This window comes from Venustampulla echinocandica (genome assembly GCF_003357145.1).
Source record: "Venustampulla echinocandica strain BP 5553 chromosome Unknown scaffold_1, whole genome shotgun sequence".
Taxonomy (NCBI): Eukaryota; Fungi; Ascomycota; class Leotiomycetes; order Helotiales; family Pleuroascaceae; genus Venustampulla; species Venustampulla echinocandica.
In genome coordinates, this window is record NW_022474206.1 from 202,001 (window position 1) to 222,958 (window position 20,958).

At 50.0% G+C, this 20,958-nt stretch overlaps 7 protein-coding genes across 7 annotated transcripts in view; 3 read left to right on the forward strand and 4 right to left on the reverse strand.

Annotated features, from left to right (window-relative positions):
* Positions 1–376: 376 nt before the first annotated feature.
* BP5553_02600 (Uncharacterized protein) lies at positions 377–1,234 on the forward strand (the record flags this gene model as incomplete). Its single annotated transcript, XM_032011223.1, has 1 exon — positions 377–1,234. The coding sequence occupies one exon, from the start codon at positions 377–379 to the stop codon at positions 1,232–1,234; it is 858 nt and encodes a 285-aa protein (XP_031870916.1).
* A 639-nt stretch (positions 1,235–1,873) lies between these two features.
* Positions 1,874–3,360, forward strand: BP5553_02601 (uncharacterized protein; the record flags this gene model as incomplete). The annotated part of the gene is made up of 2 exons (XM_032011224.1): positions 1,874–1,948; positions 2,143–3,360. 2 exons carry the CDS (start codon positions 1,874–1,876, stop codon positions 3,358–3,360), a joined length of 1,293 nt encoding a protein of 430 aa, XP_031870917.1.
* A 1,185-nt stretch (positions 3,361–4,545) lies between these two features.
* BP5553_02602 (Uncharacterized protein) lies at positions 4,546–7,019 on the reverse strand (the record flags this gene model as incomplete). The annotated part of the gene is made up of 4 exons (XM_032011225.1): positions 4,546–4,636; positions 4,760–5,804; positions 5,855–6,878; positions 6,936–7,019. The coding sequence occupies 4 exons, from the start codon at positions 7,017–7,019 to the stop codon at positions 4,546–4,548; spliced, it is 2,244 nt and encodes a 747-aa protein (XP_031870918.1).
* An 895-nt stretch (positions 7,020–7,914) lies between these two features.
* Positions 7,915–11,675, reverse strand: BP5553_02603 (uncharacterized protein; the record flags this gene model as incomplete). Its single annotated transcript, XM_032011226.1, has 4 exons — positions 7,915–8,805; positions 8,856–10,407; positions 10,460–11,319; positions 11,562–11,675. The coding sequence occupies 4 exons, from the start codon at positions 11,673–11,675 to the stop codon at positions 7,915–7,917; spliced, it is 3,417 nt and encodes a 1,138-aa protein (XP_031870919.1).
* Positions 11,676–14,136: 2,461 nt separating this feature from the next.
* Positions 14,137–15,647, reverse strand: BP5553_02604 (TFIIH basal transcription factor complex, subunit SSL1; the record flags this gene model as incomplete). Its single annotated transcript, XM_032011227.1, has 2 exons — positions 14,137–15,310; positions 15,376–15,647. 2 exons carry the CDS (start codon positions 15,645–15,647, stop codon positions 14,137–14,139), a joined length of 1,446 nt encoding a protein of 481 aa, XP_031870920.1.
* Positions 15,648–16,529: 882 nt separating this feature from the next.
* Positions 16,530–17,756, reverse strand: BP5553_02605 (Uncharacterized protein; the record flags this gene model as incomplete). The annotated part of the gene is made up of 6 exons (XM_032011228.1): positions 16,530–17,075; positions 17,126–17,219; positions 17,273–17,360; positions 17,411–17,513; positions 17,578–17,613; positions 17,727–17,756. 6 exons carry the CDS (start codon positions 17,754–17,756, stop codon positions 16,530–16,532), a joined length of 897 nt encoding a protein of 298 aa, XP_031870921.1.
* Positions 17,757–20,023: 2,267 nt separating this feature from the next.
* BP5553_02606 (Uncharacterized protein) overlaps positions 20,024–20,958 on the forward strand; it is a gene marked incomplete at both ends in the record, with an annotated part of 3,411 nt that continues 2,476 nt past the window's right edge. The window contains 2 exons of the mRNA XM_032011229.1: positions 20,024–20,042; positions 20,506–20,648. Of these exons, the coding sequence (XP_031870922.1) occupies positions 20,024–20,042; positions 20,506–20,648 (162 nt within the window). The remainder of the gene's footprint in view (positions 20,043–20,505; positions 20,649–20,958) is intronic.

Genomic DNA, 20,958 nt, shown 5'->3' on the forward strand with positions numbered 1-20,958 from the left:
CTCCCACTTCCTCCACTGTCCAACGTCCAACGTCCAACATCAACCATCTGACGGTGGTGGTGGGTGATGGTAGTACTACGTAAAGGTAGGTAATTAGTAAGTCCTTGGAACTCTAACACGGTAGGAAGTTGACTTCAATATCAATCGGTAACGGGTTACCCTCTTTACTATCTATCATTGTCCATATCAGCATCTCCTGTATCATTTTGTCATCTCTCTCTCCCTTCGTCTTATTCTCACTCCTCATCCCTTCCGACTAAGAAGAAAGCCTGAGCTTCAAGTTGCTGCCACAAGTTCGGATCGTCATTATTCACAGAGACAAGAAATCCTGACACCTGGATCCATTCATACATACCGTACCACAAACACCCTCAATATGTCACCATCTCTTACCCATCACGATCTCTTCGTCCTCGAAAAGATGAAAGATCCCGAAGCAAGTTCTTCAGCATCAGCGCCCCTCATGATCGACTCTTCCCTCCCAAAAGATCCCCACGTCGCAGACTCCTCCCTTTATCAAACCGTCAGCACTCGCGAACTTGTCATAATATCCTCCATCCAAGCCGTGGAGCTCCAGATAGCTGGCCTCAAACCCGCCGTATCTCAGCCACAACCAACGTCGGCTCTCGCCCAATATGAATCCAGTCTCAAGAACCTCGGCGAGCTAATACGCGAATATCCCAACTACGCCAGCGCCCGCAATAATCGAGCACAAGCTCTACGAAGGGTTTACGGCGACGGGATACTCGTCAAGTCTCCAGATTCCAATCCTACAAGCTCGCTCAGAAAAGACGAAGCACCGCCCCTCGATACCACAGCATCAGATACAGCCTTCCTGTCCATCTCGTCAACCCTCCTCGCTGACCTCGATGCCGCGATTTCCCTCCTTGCACCTCCCACGCCCTACACACCCCTCTCCCCACGCGCCGCAAGAACCCTCTCCCAGGCATACACACAACGTGGAGCGCTATACCACCTGACTGCCAAACGACTAAGCGTGAAAGCAGCAGAGTTACGGATAGACCAGGGTAGGAGGGAGGCAGGGTGGAGTGCGACGGAGTTTGCTGAGCAGGCGTCGAGGGATTTTATGTGGGGTGGGCGATATGGGAATGAGGTTGCGAAGGCGTTGGCGGTTAGTGCAAATCCGACGGCGAAGCTGTGCGGGGACATGGTCAGGGAGGCCATGCTGAGGGAGTATAATGGCGCTAGTGCTAAAGATGGGGAAACGGCTTGAATTTCAGTAGCTTGGGTAGATGTTGGTAGTAAAGAATATGAGTGTATAATATCAAGCTACATAAGATGTGATCTGCCTTCTACCATCTATCTGTTCCTCGTCCTCGCGTCGTCTGACTTCTAATAAGTGCTTTGGCTCAGAATGAATGTAAGTAGCCCAAATAATATTAGAAATGTAGTAACAGCGAGACAAGAATCCTAGTAGGATCTACTTGCTGATTTGATTTTAATAGGGAGAATATCTGAAAGGTTATGTTGGAGCACACTCCAGTTGTACCGTGACAAGCGCGTGCATATATCACATATGTGGCGTGTTATTATGTATACCACTCGCATTCGTACACTAGTACGAAGTCCGACGTATCCGTATCTCTCCAGACCAACAACAACGCAGTTCATAACGAAGAAACAGCCTCTCACCGCCCGGATTTCCCAGATTGCAAGCATCGCCGACTCTAAAAGGCTTGATCCTATCGCGGACCTGTGAAAGCGTGCTTCCAACCGGTGTCTGTGGAGTGGAGGGCGACGCGGCTCAATCGCGTTCGATTGGAACTGCAGCAATTTGCAGCAATTTGTCAAGCGCGAGGACTTGAGCTTGGACGACGAAGCCTCGAGACAAGTCCACCCGCCGGAATTCAGGATGAAGCCAGCATCACGCAAGCCGCATAGAAAGACAAGAACGGGCTGCCGGACTTGCAAACAGAGAAAGATCAAGGTATGTCCTTTTCCTATTCTGCGTCATCATCTGAGAGTTGAAATCGTGAAGCGAAGTCGTGTCATGTGACCCCCACCCCCCGAGAATAACATCAACATCTCCCCCCTATCCAATCCCAATCAGTACGATTTAACATGAGTCTTCCTGATTGATCGTCCTTGGTACCCAATTCTAACTTTTGCTTCAAACATAAGTGCGATGAAAAACGCCCGTCGTGTACCAACTGCTTGAAGCATTCTGTTGCATGCGACTTCTTCCTGTCGCCAGCAAATCTATCACCAGGTTCAAGTGTTGCGAGTCCCGCAAACTCCCTACCACAATATGTCAGCACACCATCAGGCTCAGTCGGTACACCCGCATCGCATGCTCCTGGACTGCCGCTTCCAAGCTTTAGTCGAAATCTAAATCTTCCGTCGGTGCGGCACGAGCCAGTAGGTCTGAACATGATAGATCTAGAGCTCCTCCACAACTTCTCCGTATCGACATGCCTTACCTTACATAATGACCCGGCTCTTAAGACGCTATGGAAGGTAAATGTGCCCCAGCTTGGAATCTCGAATGACTTCGTTATGCGTGGCATCCTCGCCGTTTCTGCTCTACACATGGCCCATTTCCTACCCGAAAAGCGGGAGTTTTATCTCTCACAAGCCTTCAACCAACACCAGAGCGGCCTCCGGACCGCAACATCGATCCTACCCAACGTCACCGAGGAGAATTGCTCGGCCCTATATGTATTCTCGGCCTTGACTTTATTCTTCTCGCTGGCCGGTCCGCGGGATTCGGATCAATTGCTGGGATCGGCGGGCGACACGGGGATATCGGATTGGCTAAGCCTACTGCAAGGAGCCCATTCCATCCTCACCACGGCTCTCGATGCGCTCGTCAAAGGCCCCCTAGGGCCGATGTTCGAAGCCGGCCGTCGGCGGGACGCCATGAGAGAAAACTACGCACTTGCGTTCCCGCCCGAGCAAGACCCGCTACAAGAGCTTCGCCACTTTCTCAACAGCTCCGGTGTTGACGAGCGGACATTTCACACATGCCACGCCGCCATCGAAGAGCTACGCAAGTCCTTCGCTGCCATCTATAAGCAGGGTTCCCAGGATCGCGAGCCTTCCGACATCTTCATCTGGCTTTTCCGGGTTCACGGAGAGTTCCTTGGTCTGGTGCGTGGCCATTCGCAGGAAGCTCTGGCGATCTTTGGGCACTTCTGTGTGTTGTTGAAGTTGATGGATTATCGCTGGTGGATGGAGGGGAGTGCTTTGCAACTCTTGTCGAAAGTGTACGAGCTGCTTGATGAAGACCATCGGTTGTGGATTCGATGGCCGATTGAGGAGGTTGGCTGGGTTCCGAGTCAGGAAAAACATAAGGTTCCTGCTCATAATGGAGCGCCTTTCCCTTACCAGGGCCAATGAATCGGGTGCCATTTTAGACTACGAGACTGGGTTTTGGACACTTAGAGGCATAAACGTCTAGCGACTTTCTAGATCAAGGGAATTCTATTCCTAAACCACCAACTTTTCATAAAGCCGCCCATTCTAGGCTAGTACTCGCTATCAAAGCACTGTATCACCAACCGCACATCTACACCGTCGGGGCCTATCTTCTCTAGCTCCCCAACTGCTGTTTAAATCCCCATATGTCGGTGAAGAATCCACCAAACGGAGCTTACTAGACAGAAGGGGATCTAAGTCAGCTATTGGGTACCATAATGTATAGTACAAGCACAACAGCGCTTTCCTCGACCACATGCGAATCTGTCACATCGTCTCTATATGCATTCATAGCGGTCCTAGGAAGGTAGCATCGGGCTCGGAACCATAAATAGAAATAGTATTGTACGGAATAAACAAATATATGTCATAGTATCGAAATCTCAGGCTTAAATCTATCAAACTTGAGATCACCCCACATCTACATTATACCGAATGATTTGCTGCCCATCTGGCTGTACGAGTAACTTACCCCTCATTTTTATCTATAAGGCAGCAAATTACTTTTAACCAGTCAATAGGTAGCACAATAATTGCCTCACTTTAGGCTCTCGAATGCATGACCCTCGTCTTGACTCTATGATTTACTCAGTACAGAACTAAGACGTCAAGGATCCTAGTAATGTGTAATAAGTAGCTAGCTGGAGTGCTATCTTGCTAGTATGTTTAGAAATGTGGCGGAGTTTATAATCTACGAGTAGATAGCTGATTTTGCTACTGATTATAATAGGGGGTGTTTATATGGGCTGAAACGTAAAAGGGGTGCGAGGTTTGATGCATAGTGAGCTGCGGTGGATGGGGTGTAAGTTGGGATAGGATAGGATAGGATAGAATGATTCATCGTGCTAGAGCTTGAGGCTGTGTGTACACGCATATCATAATAAGCTTCAAGACCGCCTTACGTATAAAGTCGAACACCGTTCATTCATCCATTCATTTACTCATTTCATTACCTCATCAAATGCATACCTCATTAGCCAGGCCAGAACGCCGCAAAAGTTCATAACCCCGTCCGATTTTCCCCAGCGAGTATATGCTCATCTTCCAAAACCACCGCATGACATAATAAACGCCACTCATAAGATCATAACTACCCTTCCGATGTTTTCATGCATTGCTCTCTTCATCTGCTGTGCCCTCGACGAGAATAGCTACGTTAACGCACGCTGCGTACGCTTCGCGGATTGCACATGGCATGCTAAGATATTATTAGTTTAGGTCCACATCCACATTTTTAAAAGACGGGAAGTATGATGGAGGATGTGGATGAGGGAGGAGAGACAACATATCAGGATAGAATAAAAGCAAAGGGAATGTATACCAAGTCCTTTCCACATCCGCAATAATAGCGCTTAATCCCCAATGACTACACCAAGCCCTCGCAAGAACCTCATTATCAGGCACACCAAACGCCTCAATTACCAATACCCTTTCGGCATCATAATCATTCTGCTTATCCTTGACTCCGCTTCCCGGTGATCCAGGTTCCCCCGGTGAAGGGTTGGTGTGGTTATTGAACCCGCCCCAATCCTTGATTGTTAGAATTTCAGAAACTTTAACGGATTTGTACTCATAGTCGTAGAAGAGAGGGTGAGGGCCGCGAGCGCAGGGGTAGGCGGATATGAAGGAAACATCGTAGGAGAGTCGTAAAGGCCAGGAACGACCTTCGATGGCGAATTGAACAGCCGCATCGTATATGATCGGTCTGCTTGGATCCTTGCTTCCAGGTGATTGGGGTGGGGATGGGGATGCAGAGGGTAGTGGTTTTAGGGCGAGCTTCTCTATCCGCACTGTGTCGTGGAAGTCATCCGAGTCTGGGAGGAGGAGCTGGTATTCCGCGACGGGATAGGAATCGGATGGTGGGCCAAGAGGATCAGAGCGCTCCGTCATACTCAACACATCGCTGATAGTGAGGAGTTGTTTTGGTCTTCGTTGACGGATACGGGCAATTCCTATGCGTGGCAGATCCGGTGCAGGTCGAACGGGTCCTATCCACCCAGCAACTTCGCGGCACGTTGGAGCTAGCACTTTGCCCACGATAGACATGCTAGACCAGTAAGTTGTGCCTTTGTATTGGAAACCGCTGTTGGGATGCATATGTGTTAATGCAGCGAGGGCATTTGCGCCCACATCGTCGTCACAGTCGATTAGGGAGTTCATGATTAGCCAGGGGAGGGTAACGCCTGGGAGGATCATCCCCGTGAAGTAGGACATGGCGTCTGAGCTCCTATTTTCGAGGGGTTTGACAGTGGGGTCTCGTTCTTTGAGGATGTTGTCGACTTTTACGAGGTTGGGCCATTTCATGGCTCGGGCAAACCTCCTCAGGGCTTTCACCTGTGACTTTTTGATTAGGAGGTGGAATTTTACTGTACACATATTAGCCTGGTACTATAGATCTTATGCTGGTAGGGCGTACTCTGCTCAGGATCGCCACCCGTCTTATATCTCTCGATGCTCATGCACTCCTGCCATTTCCTCGCCAGAGCCAAATCCCACGCAATTTTAGGTGGCAGCTGCGAGAGCAGCTGCTCCTTCGCCCAATCCGCATGATGTTTGGAATGGATCCTCATATCAAGCTCCATACTCAGAAGTAGCTGGTGAAAGAATAGCTTATATCTCCCCTGATCAGTATACGCAGCACTAGTGAAGAACTTGGCCACGACTTGATTCTCAGGCCTGCTAAAATCGATCCATTCGCTTCGCGAGAGCACGATGATCAGATCCGCAATCTGCTTCTCCATTGCCTTATGTGGACTCAGGAATTTGTCGGGGTCTTTGAGGAGCTTTTTGTACAGGTTGTGGTACATTAGATCCTCATAGTCCTCTTCGAAACCGCTCTCTAGATATATCAAGCGCTCCAGGACGGTTGATAGTTCGACTTCCCGCGGTTTCATACCTGGCTCTCTCAACTCGATGGCTGGATTCGGCTTTCCAGATAAGCTTACCCAATGGTTCAGCGTTACTGTGCCCGGCCTCGAACCGGTGCGAAATGAAAGACTTGGATGCTCCAACGTTTCCCAAGGGTGCTCCGCTGGGTCTGGGCCTTGCAGTCGAAAGGATGAAGCCGTAAATGGAGCAGTAAATGGGACAGCGCGGTCATTCCCAGCTTTTCCATTCCCCTCACACGTCGCATATAGATTGTAGTACTTCTCTGGAGCGTGTGGAATCGAGTGCCGAATTCCTTTAATGACGGGGACACCAGACGCAATCCACTCCATTGCCTTCCCCTGCTTGAGGCTCTCATCTTTCGATATACCCTCAGGAGGCCATTCCGTCAAGCCTGGAGCCTCGAGAGCCTCGAGAGCCTCCGAGGCATAGCTCGCGTTGGACTTGCGAGATTCCGGGGTTCTAGCCGGAGAGTGGGGTCGCGGACGTCTTCGCGGGGAGCGCGGATTTGCAGATGAAGGCCGTCGAGGAGATTTGCGATCTCGGTCGTGCGACTACGACTTACAGGTTAGTTTTAACATCGAGATGGGTGCTCTGAGGACCCAACGTACATTTCTGTCTGAAGCGCTGCTGTGGCTTCGAAAGATACCGAATAGCCTCCGCTTGGCCTCGCTCATGGGGCTATGATCCTCCATACTGCATCATATCTTATCTTGAAGTCGAAGGCTGAAAGTTCGCTGAACAACTTAGGGTGGCGTTGTTCTTCCTCGGCGAGGCTGATCAAGAGTCGGCTGTCGTCTCGGTGTTGAGGTGGTTTTGAACTCGTAACACGTCAGGTGTAGACTATAGGTAGGTAGCATTAGAAGTAAGGAGTGAATAATGTCTCATCAAGTCGACGCTATCCGAGGTATCAGAATTAAGAATTTCTTTGGTGGGATCCCCCGTCTATGTTTAGCATGTGTAGCCGCCATGGTTGGTGCTTTTGTGTCGATCCGTGACTGGATGGCGGAGGGCTGAGGGCTAAGCCTGGTCATGAGATGGATAATTGACTGGATGCCTTGATGTCTCTAGCACAGCCTTGCGTGTGTGCACGTCACGCATCAGGCGTTCAACTCTAACTCGTCCAGTCAACAACTCAATCACTTGCAAAGTACCCAGCAAGCCACGCAAGCCTATTCGCAAATGAATCTTAATCATAATCATGACTCTGTTTAATTTCTCCCTCTACTTCATAATATCGACAATCCCAAGCCAGACAAGGCAGGGCGTTCATACATCTAATAGACACGCTCCAGGTACAGAAACCATAACCAACTGAAAACCCTCAGTATTTGCCAACTCCACGCCATGCAAAAGTATGTAATGCAGAAACCGGGCAGAATATTCATAGAATAAACTGTGCTTGAATCCATGTTAAAACCCCTGTGTGATACCACCACACCTCACCAACGCCTCTCCCCCCCTCAAATGCCAGAATGCTTGAAGACAAATGCTTGCTCCCCCTCTCTATGCTTTATGCTAAATGAGACGCTAGACAAAAAAAAACGCCCGATCACTTCCCCATAGAATCTGCTCTTCGGTGTCGTGAAATTATGAGTTCGACTTTCTTCTTTCCATCGTGCCGCCATCACTACCACTTCTCTCTCGTCTAGTGCTATTATGACCGACATGTTGCTGTGCGATCCACTCTACTACTGCCTCGTAACATAAGACATATTGTCTCAAGCTCTGCACCATACTCAGACGCTGGCCTCTAAAATCCTCAACCGTCTTCTCAACCAGATCGATATCTTGATTGAAGATCCAGTCGCTATCTCCAGGCACTTGTTTCCCTTTGCCCAAATAATCACCTCCTTCGCTCTGGGAGGTTACTTCCATTGGCGTAACCCCGCCTGTCAGTTCTTTGCGCTGGCGCTTTAGCATGTCGATAGCCGAATCGATGGCGCAGAAAGTGCCGGTGCGTCCACAGCCAGCACTGCAGTGCACGAGCATGGGCCTAGGCGATTGATCCAGTTCGGGATCGTCTGATCGGGGTGACTGGGTAGGTGATGCTGCAGTATGCTGCATCAAGTTACTGAGCTCGACGAGGCTCAGGAGCTGGTTTGCGTTTGCCGGCGCCCCAAAATCCGGCCAGGAGGAGTAGTGCACCTGTGTAATCTCACGCATCGGCGTAAATGGATGGGCAGCATGCGAAAGAGTGAATTTGCGGACAATAGCATAAGGTATCTCAGACGCCGGAGCCGGAGGGGCACTTTCCATAGTGGTATTGGCCCTCCTTCTTGAGGTATCTCGACGGCTTTCAGACATACGACGCTGCTTGGGATCAAGAGACACTTTCTTTTCTGAAAGGCTCTTGAGCCGTAGTTGGCCGTAATCTTGGCTTGACCAATATGGATGGCACTTGACTTGTCCGCCTTCCTTTTCGGCCGTGAGCATTACGATCACCCGAACGTCTTGGTCCCAGACAACACTCCAGAAATCCTATAAACTATGTTAGCCGAATTCATTTTGTCAGTGACTCGGGAACTTACGTCAAATGTGGCAGGTAGGGGCCCTTGCGAGGCGATATACCTCTTGTTACTTCGTGACGCTTTGATATAACTGGCATTAACATAGTCGCAAGCACCTTGAGGGCGGCCTTGGAGTTTGACTCTGGCATGTTCGAATGGCCAGATGTTGTTGTACCTGTTCTTGCCACCTTCCTCAACACCAGCAATCTGAACACCTTGTGAACCAGCGACCGTGGCCCCAGCTCCGTAGAAGACACCTCCAGAGAGCGCTTTGTTCATTCTCGCCTGTTCGGCGAGCTCTAGGCGTAGAAAATTGTCCGAAATCCTCTTCCCGTGATCCTCCTTTTTCGTAGCCTTGACAAGCCATTCTGGGAGATATTTCTCAGGGCTTTCACTAATCGATTCCGGAAGCTTGACATCCATCTGTCCTACGCCATCAATTAAGTCCTGGTTTTGTCTGATATTACTGAAAAATGGATTGGCCGGATTCTTGTTTGCTGGCATCATGCAACCACCAGCAACTGGTGCGGCGACTGATTGTGAGGTCCCCAGAGACAAATTAATTTTTGATGGCTGTGCCCCCTTCGTGGAGCGGTCATCGACCTGCTGGGGACAGCACTTTGCGAATTCTCTAAACCCGCCTCTTAGGAGATGGCTGGTGCCTTCCCAGCCTTCATTAAAGAATTTATTAAGTGTATTCATTGCGGGCACGGCATCCCTCTTCTCCGAGGAGTATGCATCATAAACCACGATATGTTTCACAGTCTTCCAATTCGAAAACTTTTCCCTCTCAAGATCGTTCGTGAATGTGTCCTGTAGTTTCTTAAGATTAAAAGAGGGCCGTTTCAATAAGGTTGTAGGTATGCATAGATTCAAAGCACCCTCAATACGTGATGTCGCATATTGAGGGGAGACGCGAAGGTCCAGGAGTAGGAAGTCCGAGGGAGGCAGTCGTTTCATGATATCTCGCAGTTGAGATGGAGATATCATGGCAGGCCCACGCTCGAGCAAGCTCGGGAGCGTCGCGGCACGGTGAGGCGCGCTGGCATTTTGCTGTCTGTCCGGGGGCGTCGGAGGATCCGCCTTATTATGGGGTAGAGATAGACGTGGATGTCTGTTTTCGATGCTGGAGATCATATTACGCTGTTCTCTAGTTTCCGGAGAACTAATCATAGCCGGCGATTCTTGACGTGGGAGGTCGAAGAATGATGTAGACAGTGACCTCTCCACGGCACTCCTCATCTGACCTGACGCAGCCTGACCTGGACTCGGTCCCCCATCGACCTCCGTCCCATCAGCTGCTCCATGCCGTACCTTGGGGGATGGAAGGTGCTCCTTCACATCGGACCTGGTTGGCTTGTGATCAAGTCTCGGCCCCGGACTAGATGCGAAATATTGTAGATTGCCATGTCCTAAACTGAAGCCCTTGACTTCCTCCGTCTGCCTTCTAAAGGCCTCGAAATCTGGATTCGAATCTAAGGGTAGATGCTTTGGAGATACTCCTCCAAAAGGAAGTATGGCTGACGTCGGGCTCCAGTTATGTTTTGGGCCTATGGCTGAATCCCGCGGAGTGCTGGCAGATTCAACAATCAGGCCAAAGTAATTTGGGCTTGATGCCCGGACACCTGTTTGGGAGCCGGTTGACGTCCGTATTGTTGCGGAACTGGGTGGTAATTGCGAGCCCGACGTTCGCAATGCCGGGCTTAGAGGTGATGAAGATTTTCGCGACAGTGTTCGGTGCGATTGGGGGTGTGAAGTCGAGCTCGAGTGCGAGTGGGAGTGTGACGACCGAAGCGTCGGCCTCATGGCGGTCTTTGCAACCATTGTGATGGCTCTCTCTCGATCCTAACTGATGGGCGGACTCGGGGGCAACGTGGGATTCTAAACCTGGGTTATCTCCTCCTATCCATAGCGGTCGAATATTGAATAACAGCGGTCTTTTGGTTATGAGGCTCGAGGATATCGAGAGGTGGCGGGGGCCGGATCGGCAAGCGGGTATAGAGGAGAGATCGAGGGATCGGTAAAGGGCGACTTGCCACGCCGCGGGAGGTGCGCGAAGGGTTATGAGGCGGTTGTTGGAGGGATCGAAAGGGGTCGTGATGACGTCGAATGACGAGAGCGACGAATTCGAGCGTAACGCAGCAGCTGTCAGCCCAACAGGATGCGCGAGACAGACTCCTCCGAATCGACGGGGTTGACTGGCGAGAGACACGAGGGCGATGCGGTGAACAGTTTCGGGAGGATACAATGGTAGATTTCCTGCGGCCCCCCTTTTTCCTCCCTGGCGGGGCTGCTGTTGTCGCGCGGCTTGGAAAGTTGGGAGATCGGCAGAGAGAGGGTCTAGATGCTCGATGGATTGTGGATATGGGGTGTGGATGAGGACGCTGATATACAGTCTCTCGGGCAGCACTATGGACGGGGTGCTGGGTAGGGGTTCCAGGGTGGGAGGCGAGTTCTCGAGGACGAATACCGAGTAATCTTCGTACTACGGACGTAATATTGCTGGCTAAAAGGTTGAGGTGGGACGCAAAGGAGGAGGAGGGAACGGGGGTGTTGGAAGTTCAAGTCTGATACCGTACGAGTAAGGGTTTGGACTTTGTTTGGGTTGTGTTGGTGTGTTTGAGAAGATTTAAGGGCAAGGTTTATTACTTATTACCTCTACCTATTGCAAAGGGCGGAATCTCGAATTCCAAAATATCGTAAATAGGGGTGTGAGAATACATGTACTTTGCGGTCTAGGAATGGGGTCGCCGTCCGTCCTGATCGCCCCAGCTTCAGCCCTAGAGGCAACAAGGCGCTTTCCAGAGCTGAAGGCGTTTCTTCCGCCACAAACATGGCCATGGCGGGCTGGGTGCAAGTACCGGTATCTGCGGCTGATCAAGATACAAAGATGTATGATTATTACTGTACAGCACTTCGATGTACCGGCGATTTGTAAGTTACCTAGGTATGTAAACTAATCATGTTGATCCCGATCCAGTTGCTCATCGAGATGCGCCCCCCCTTTAAGCTCTCGAGGTACTGTACGGGGTAATACTACTTCTCCACGCTACGCAGGTACTATGTACTATACATGTACCCTTCCCTGCCAGATATATTCTGTAAAGCGGTTTACGCGCACAAGCACTTCGTATAGTACCTCCGCATAATCGGCCGCGTCTTCCGCCCAAAAGAGTGTAGATTAGAAGGTTGTGCATATCTTGTACAGGTACCGATACCGATGTGGAGAACAATCCCCGAGCCCGAACTACAGTTACTAGTGCAGGCCTTCACGGTACAGCACAGTACGGTACTGTACGGTAGTTGATAACTTGATAGATACATATATGGCACCTCGTTTGGAAGAAATAACAGTATATCAGCTTTTTCCATCTTTGACGGCGGCTGTTTGCCCCGCGCTGGAGCTCTTAATGTTAATGTTACAGTAGTCTCCCAGTACCTAATAGACAATAATAGGCTCCCGCACGTGGCAGTTCTCCCGCCCATTCGTCCCTTAAAGCACATCGCGTCATCCCGCCTCGAGCACACGACGATCGGTATTATTAATGAGAATGAAAATAATAAGGATTGAGGAGCTGCGGGTGTTCGGGGGAAGGGGGCAGGGGTCGAGCAATCCAGCAATGACCGAATGATATTGGTACAGTAATCAGAAGAAGTGCTGCTAGTGCCGACGGAGGATGCTCATAGGATGCTAACAGGAAGATCGATAGAGGCCTGGAATCACGCGGCATGACGTCGATGTGGGTTGTGGGATGGTGGCGGTCAGTCGTCCCACGGGCTTTGAGACGTCTGTCTTATTCATTATTACGAGTACGGAAGGGAGACTCTGCGGAGGGCTGGGAGGGATGGGACGGTCAGGAGCAGTTAGGAGGGTTAGCATACCGAGGCTAGCTTGTTGGGACTGCAAAAGACACAGTGGGGAGTTGCGCGGTGGAACAAATCAGCAGCAACGTCACTCGACAGCACGCCAATTATGGTCTCTTTGTTAGGTCGCCATAGCGCTCTTCTGGAAGAAGCCCCTCGGACTCCCTCCTGGACCCTCGAACTTGGCCTTTGATTTGCCGATGCGGGGGGCAGGACTATTTGGGTTCAGGAACCCCATCCGGCGCTCTTCAGAGGAGCTTGATATTCTGACACCAGCGAGGAATCCCGGAGGAGTGGAGAAACATCGTCGATCGACATCCACTAATTGAAAGGTCGAGCGATCTTCTCCCCAACAAAACTCGCGAAGGGTCCCGGCATCTTTACACCTCGGTCAACCCCCTTTTTCACACCTGTATTTTGTTAAATGAGGGTTGAACATAGCCGCACAAGGCGGTTCCTTATCGTTGCCCCCCTTGGACATACATACATAAGTACAGCACACATTCCGCGACCTTTCGTCATAAGGCTTGGCTAAGAGGCGGAGCGGAGAAGTGGTGATATCATACGCGATAATTGCCGCTATTGTATGAGACATTTGACGACTTGCATAGCTGACGATCCATGGGCCTATTATGAAGATCTATAGCGGGGTGGTAGCTGAAGTTGCACTGCGCTTCTAGCTATATCTCCACCCAGCAAAGCATCAAATAAAAAAGCTTGAATAGATATCTGAAGCTCCCCTGAGCTTCTAACTAAAAGGAACTTAGTTAGACAGCTGAAACGACACTGAGCCTCTAACTATATCCCCGCCCTGAAAAGCATTAAATAAAAGAAACTCAGCTACCTAGGTAGCTGAATTTATAGCTCCAGTTTATTGCCTCCAATACTAGATTTAATAAAGAAAGGCGAAAAAGCAGGAAGTTCCTCTAATAAGTTTTATGCCCGGTCACAATCAGCCAAAGCCCCACTAATCTTTAAGAATCGCACAAAAACAAACTTCCAGGTACTCCAATGCCACCGGCACTCCCCCCGTGATGTATTACAAACGAGAGTCGAAACTGGCTACAATACTTCATGGTAGGAAGAGAGATAGCTCCATTACTCTAAAGTGGTTGAATAAGTATCTTGGCCTAGCTATATGTTTAGCGGGCTTAATACCTACCTACATATGAGGGCTTGAGAATAAGAGTTGGTTGGTTGGTATGTGAAGACGCCGGGATACATAATCCAACGGCGGGCTGTGGAAATGGAAGGACTCACAACACCACAAGGACTAGATACATTATGATTTATATTTATGTCTCTATAGCGAGCCATTTTCTCCCTAATGGCCTGGGAACCTAGACCATCCCAATATAATACAGACGCCAAACCATGCTTCCAACCACCTTTTACTCCCTAAAACGCCTCACAAACCCCAATCCCCCTTACAGCTCCATCATCCCATCACCACATCTTCGCCCACAGCAACAACTTGATGATTCCCAGCATGCCTATCTCTCGCAATCATTCCCCGGGTATCGCACTGACACCCAGGACAATTATGAGCAACATCATGCGCAAACACATCGCAGTCGATGCAGAAATGATTTCCGCAGACCTCGCACGCATACCTGCCACTCTCACTATTCCCCTTGACCTCCAGGCCGCCCGCCACCTCGCCATTCCCATCATTCTGCGACCCCCATAGGGGCACTTCCGGGAAAGGTGTCAAACAAGAATAACACGCCTTTGATTTCTTCGCGTCCACCCAGGCCACCTCAACCCAATTCCTCAGCGGGAAGAGATGATGATACGACCGAGCAAGATGCGTGGACAGAATAAGAGTAAGCCCACAAGCAGGGCATTCAGCAGGTAGACTACAGACTTTCGTCTCGCATCTCGAGCACAAATATCCGCCACGACTTAGCTTGCTATGACAAGCGCAGAAACTCATCGCCTTGCCAGTACCAAAAGTCCTCGACGGAAATCCCATCATAAGCAGACTTGACTGAGACTGTTTCTTCGTGCGCGTCACAGGCGGCGTCGTAATCGCCATGACCAGCTCGCGGAAATGCTGCTCGTTCAGAGCCACGTTGTAATTACCGTCATCTCCAGCGTTGGTCTTGCTGCAAAGCTCGTCGCAGATAGCGACTTGCGCTGCTAGTCCAACGACAGATACGCGGATTCGATCTGTAATGAGAGAAGCGATCGTCTGATGGATGTCTCCCGGATCACTGGAAAGCAACGCCCCGTAAATTATGAGGACCTCGCGAGTCCCGTGGGACGGGGCGTGGTAGAGAGCTGCTCTGCTCATCTCGAGCGCATTCTGCAAACTCGGGTTTCCCTGCGGCTGTTGATCCCGCAGGGTTTTTAGACGCTCGATATGCTCGGTGGGATTCCCGCTCATATCGCTGATTCGGATTGCTATCCCATCCCGCATGCCTATTATCCCAAGTTGCGAAATAGGGTTCTGCTCGAAGTACTCGGTCGCGAATTCTGAGGCGAACCGTAGCGTTAGGAGATAGCGACTGGGACGCATGTCTTTATCTTCCATGGCGAAGGAGAGGTCGAGGACTAGTATGAGATGTCGAATAATTCCTCTTTGTAATGGTGTTGTATCCCGCAATAACCTAGTACAGAGTATCGTCAGCTTCCTGTGTGATAATTTCTTGAATTTGATATAGCATAGACATACCTTTTCCTCTTGCCCGCCTCCCTCAGCCCCTCAACAGTAGAGTTAATACTCCCATCTGCACCCTCAACGACCGTATCCCAACTCCTCTGGATATCTTCCCACGCGGCTCGCTTTCGAACGGTTCCAGCATTCGTATCGCCGCCTCTCGTGCCCGAGCCAGCAGCACCCCGAACCGGGCCCGACGATCGCGTACCATGGGTGGAAACCTGATGCGCGCCGATATCCTCGTCCGATATATCGTCAGCAACATACTCGCCATCCGAGTCCGACATGGTGGGCGCTGGAACCCAAGTGGTGGCGGAATGTGGAAGTGGAAAGCAAGGCTGAGATTTAGGTGTTGAAAGATATTGGGAGCCTCGCTAAGATTTCGGAAGCCTTATTTAGTTGTAGTAGAACGAAACCCCCCGGTTTTAATTTAGATAGAGAAATGGGGACTTTACTTGTTAGAGACCTAAGAATTTATAGGCTGCTTAATTCAATTATAATATCCAGAGCGTGTCAAGGAGGCTAATACTGATGTATATGACGGTGCGAACATGCAACCTAGAGAGCTTTTCAAGCCCAAGCTTCCACACCCCATTGCCTCGACTTACTAATGTTGAATGTTGCGAGGCCTACTAATAAAACAACATGTTCTATAAACCTTTTCATATATACAGGCACTAGATCCTTAACTTGTGATGGTAGACTTAGCTGGAGCGTTTTATTAGCCTTGCAGCTTCAGCCTTGTTTGAAGTCAGTTTCGTGATTTGGGTATCGAACTTGAATAATTTCTATCATTATCTTATATACAAGGAAAGCAGCCTTACGCTCATAGCCCCGCACCACCCCCAATGGCTCCTCTTGCGAACTTCCTTCATTAGCGCTCCACTGGGTATACTGTGCGCAAACTCATATATAGGCCAAACCTCAAATTTGCAGCATCTGAAATGCAAAATCGGCATGCTTTTCATGTACGACCACTGTCCTTGTGACCATCAAACCTCCATTATCCCCCGCTGAGCGAAGAGCTACTGTCATATTTCATCCTCTGGTAATTGTTACTGTGGTAAAACTTTCCGTGTGGTAATTTCAATAATATCGTCTAAGACCTGACGTCCTTTCTCGTAATAAAATGGCCCCCTGAACTCCTTTCCCATGCCGTGGCGTGTTCATCATGGGTACGTATTCGAAACAGGCATCGGCCAATCGTCTTCGGTAATGCTTGACCAGAAAACCCAGACCATCACCACAGAGAGGAGCGTGAATAGCGTCTCGAAGAGAGCTCCGTTGATCTTGCCGTCCGTGCCATTGCAAATATGGATACTGACGACATAGTTGAAGATTTGGCCGAGAGCGAAGAGTAAGGCGGCGGATCCCAAGTAGATCATTGGTTTGCGTTCGCCCAAGACTCGGATGACCAATGCTGTCTCAAGCGCGAAGAATGCGAAGAGGAAGATCAGAGGGGCTAGTTGATAAAGGACGTACAGCCCTATGTTTCGGTTGTTGCCGCTTAAACTGGAATCGAAATGTCCCGTCCAGCTATATCCTGTATCGAGAGCAATATAGCCAGTTCCAACGAAGAGTGCTGCGGCGGACGCCACGATGACCCCGATGGATAGCGGAGTACCATCGTCAAGCAGTTGATAACCCACAATAGCGTTCAGCATGAGAATCCAAAGAGTGGCAACAATCATGCCCAAATGGATACCGGTGAAGGCCTATAGCTTGTTAGCCCAGCACTTATTCAAGAGACGTTGTGATAACTTACAACCAGTACTTTGTGGTTTAAGGGGAATTTGCCGACGGTAAAGATCTCGCAGATCTCAATTATTATATACCCGATGAGGAAGATTTGCATCTCTCTAGAAAGCAAGTCAGCGCAGCTGAAACATGGCCTTTAATAGTCCTCGCATACCTTCTCCCGACGGCTGCTTGTTTTCGTTCTGACCGCCATATGAGATACGACGACACCACAATTGCTATTGCTGCGATTATTATCGACCCTGCGAACTATCAGCATTATTCCACACAAGCTTATTGCGACTCCACGAACCTAGATTGCCGAGATGTTTATTCTCCCCGGGGAGAGATATGCCCAATAATTGACATCCTCCCTCCAAGCCACTCGGATCCGTATAATTAAATCCAGGAAAGAGCTATTATAGAGCATGTTAGCATGATGACGATCGTGATGGCGGAAAGTTCTAATGGGCGACCTACGTTGCATACTGGGAGTGTCGAATCGCGACAAAAATTCTGTAGCCAAAGCGTGTCAGTGCAATTCCCCTTCGCTCGACCCTCGCCGCAGATGGCCGTTCGCCGCACGCAGGGTCCTGAGATGCATTGCATCGCATCTTGAAGCCACTCACATGAAAGTTTCCGAATTGCGTTGACCCCATCGTTCCTTATCGGCCGCCAGGCGCTTCCAGGCTGGCAGCCAAGTGTACTTGGTGAGTGGAACAATTCGATGCTGCTGGAGCTTCCCCGACTTTAACGTCGCGCCGAGTTAAGCAGTCGTAACGGAGAGGTTGCGCGCAATTCGGGGGACTTGGGTTCACCGAGTGTCTTCAGAAGACGGCCGCACGATGGCAGCAGGGAGGTATATATTCGAAAGATTTGGTTTATTTTTTTACGAGTGGCCAGGCGTTGTGGTCGGTCGCGGTACCTTTGAGGGTGGCCGCGAATAAGGTTCGGCGAGCCCAAGCAATCCAGGAACGCTCGAGAGGCCTTGTGCGACGGGACGGACTGTGGGTGTCGTCTGTCAATTGAGTTTCGAGTGGACAAGTGCAAAGGTATTCTGGAGCGAGGTTTCGATGCGATGGAGATACGGGGCGTTCGCAGCGTATTTCGGGAGAATGCGAATTGGGTGGATGGGATGGGATGGGATGTTATGGGATGGATGGACGGAGACGAGGAAGAAGCAGCAGAGGTTGCTACAGTGCCAGCTCATCGAATTGTATGGCCAGCAGCAGCCGGCGGACGGTGGTCGACAGGCCCCTTGGAGCCCTTGGAGATTGGATGCTTGGTTTCGCTTCACCCGCATCAATTTAAAAGGGCTGGAAAGGCCGAGGAACGTATTATGATCAAGGACGAGGCAAGGCCGCCGCAGGGATCTTTGATGAGGCGCTTCATGCTGGCTGAATTGCAAGATTTCATGCTTTTGTTCTGGAAGGAGGCTATTATTATTCTTATGACTTGTTACTTGTGACTTTTTCCCGCTTTCTTGCTCTCTCTTGCTCTGTTCTGCTCTGTTCCGTCCCGATTGATCTGCGAACTATGATTCTACGAGCTATGATCTATGATACCCATATATATAAATATATATACATTATACATTATTATACATTATTATTCGCACAATAGCATTCATCATACTTCCTACAGCCAGTCGTGTTGCCTACTCCGGACTCCAACGCTCGTGACTGCGCTGCTGGTGGCGGTTTCAAGTGCTCGCGTTCCCAGATTCTATGCAGGCGCCACGCTGCGAAGAATATAGATTGGCGGCCTCGATTGGTGGCCGATATGATTGAGTTGTTCTTTCGCGGGGAAAAGCTTCGTCGACGCGTGCGAAAGGCATGCATGTTCAAAAATAGAGCCAGATACCGTGCGAAGTACAGTACGGAGTACATAAACATATTCCTCAATATGACGGTGCTCCATGTGAGGCGGTGCATTAGCAGCCTCACGACTGCTTCGTATGCATGAGTGATGATGTCTCCATTGGCCGTGCCAAGGATGAAGAAGAAACAAGTCGGAGATAATTGCTTCTCCAATCCAAGGGGGTTTTGTGGCACCACCGAAATTATTGCTTATGGCCCCTCAAAGACACCGATGCGAGGGATCTCCTACCGTCAATTCCAACCTCCTAGATATTGGCTATATCGTGGGATTTCCGTGTCAATTGATCGAGTGACGCAAGGGCATTATCACAGTACTTCGTATTTGTTTTCTCCGTACCTACGCTATCGTGGAGGGTGGACGCTACCTAGGAATATCCCTTCGCTCCCTCCTGTGCTCATGAGGCTGGTAAGCAGCAATACCTCCACTGCCGTCATAGTCGATGCGCGAGTCGCTAATATTTCAGCACTTGATTCGGCCGCCCTGTTTTGGTATCAAGGGATTGTTCTTTTATAATAGTATACTCAGAGAATATTTTCTACCCATCATATTTCTTCTCACTCCCTGCTGCATTGTGCGCATTTTGCCTGGTTATTGACTATCGGGGGCTTAATCATCATCCTGCATCCAAGATTTATTGTTGTACTTCGTGCAGACCACTCACTTCGAATGGATATCCATTCGATATCCATTCGAACCACCTCCTTCACTTGTGGCGGCCAAGTCCATACGAGACGTTTGCATTTTTGAGCTGACGAATGCCAAGGACAAAACGGGGTTTTTTTTTTCATTCACCAAGACATGCGCTCTGGTGTTTTCTTAGCACTGGCAGCCATGTTTTCGAGTAAACATGACGATATCGTGGCTCTCGGACTTCGGTGATGCAGCATCATAACCTGATCAAGGAAACCACAGCTACCATAAGACTTATCCTTAGCACTGCCGAAAGGCACCTAACTTGCCTATATACACTGGGCCACTTGTGCTTTTTTTTTTGTACTTTGCCAAGGTAGCTTTTATTTAATTTCTATAATGGCGGCTTATAGTAATGGGTAGTGATGCTCGTGGTGAGTAAGGTCTGTAGGTCTTATCGCGTTCCTGATTGCCCCTTAGCTTGAAGATTGTGAAATGGTACTAAGAACGGCGGCGAGGTACGCGATGCCATGCTCCGGACCTGGTCTACAGAAGGACAAAACACTTGTTCACTTGTCTTTTATATTTCTTTCCTTCCTTCTTCTCTACTTGTATATACTCTGGACATTTCATCCCACTTATTTCTATTCCCTGTTAAGCAGTACGTACTGCATTCGGTTCCTCTTATTCATAACATATCGCCTCGGGCTCCTCGGCTGCTGCTCCTGTGCCTTGGACTGGACTGGCGCCCAGATCCGGTTTGGTGGCACTGTCACGTGCGCCCCTCAGCCCAGCCAAGCCAAGAGCGTGCAAGATCGCCTGCATCGCCTCCGTCTCCTATCATCTGGTCATTTCACGCCAACGTTAGCAGCTCTTAGCAGCCTCCACAACCCTTAGCCAGCGCATTCCCTCCACAACTACCTCGCGATCCCCCATCACCAGTTCACCGGAACAATCATCCTCCCATATTGCCATCTTCACACCGGTCATCCTTCCCCAGAGCACCCCACGCCCGTCCAGTCACGCCCTCCGTCTTGACGGTGTAATTCTCTAATGCATGAGCACCTGACCGGACCGTTCCACTTTCTGCGCGTCCAGCCTACCTAAAGCCAACTCTCGTGGAGTCGATGTAGCTGGCTGCCAGTGAACCCGCATCGAACGACGCTATCCCCGGGCCCTGAGTACAGTACCAGTACCAGTACATACCTAGTTGCAATCCATATCAGTGCCTGCCAGTGTCTTAGCCAGTGCCTGCTCTACCTGTCTCTACCGACCGGCCTCAAATTCCACGACTGACGGGCCTCCATCTGCAACCCAACCCAACGCAACCTAAATCCTAAACCCCCCCCC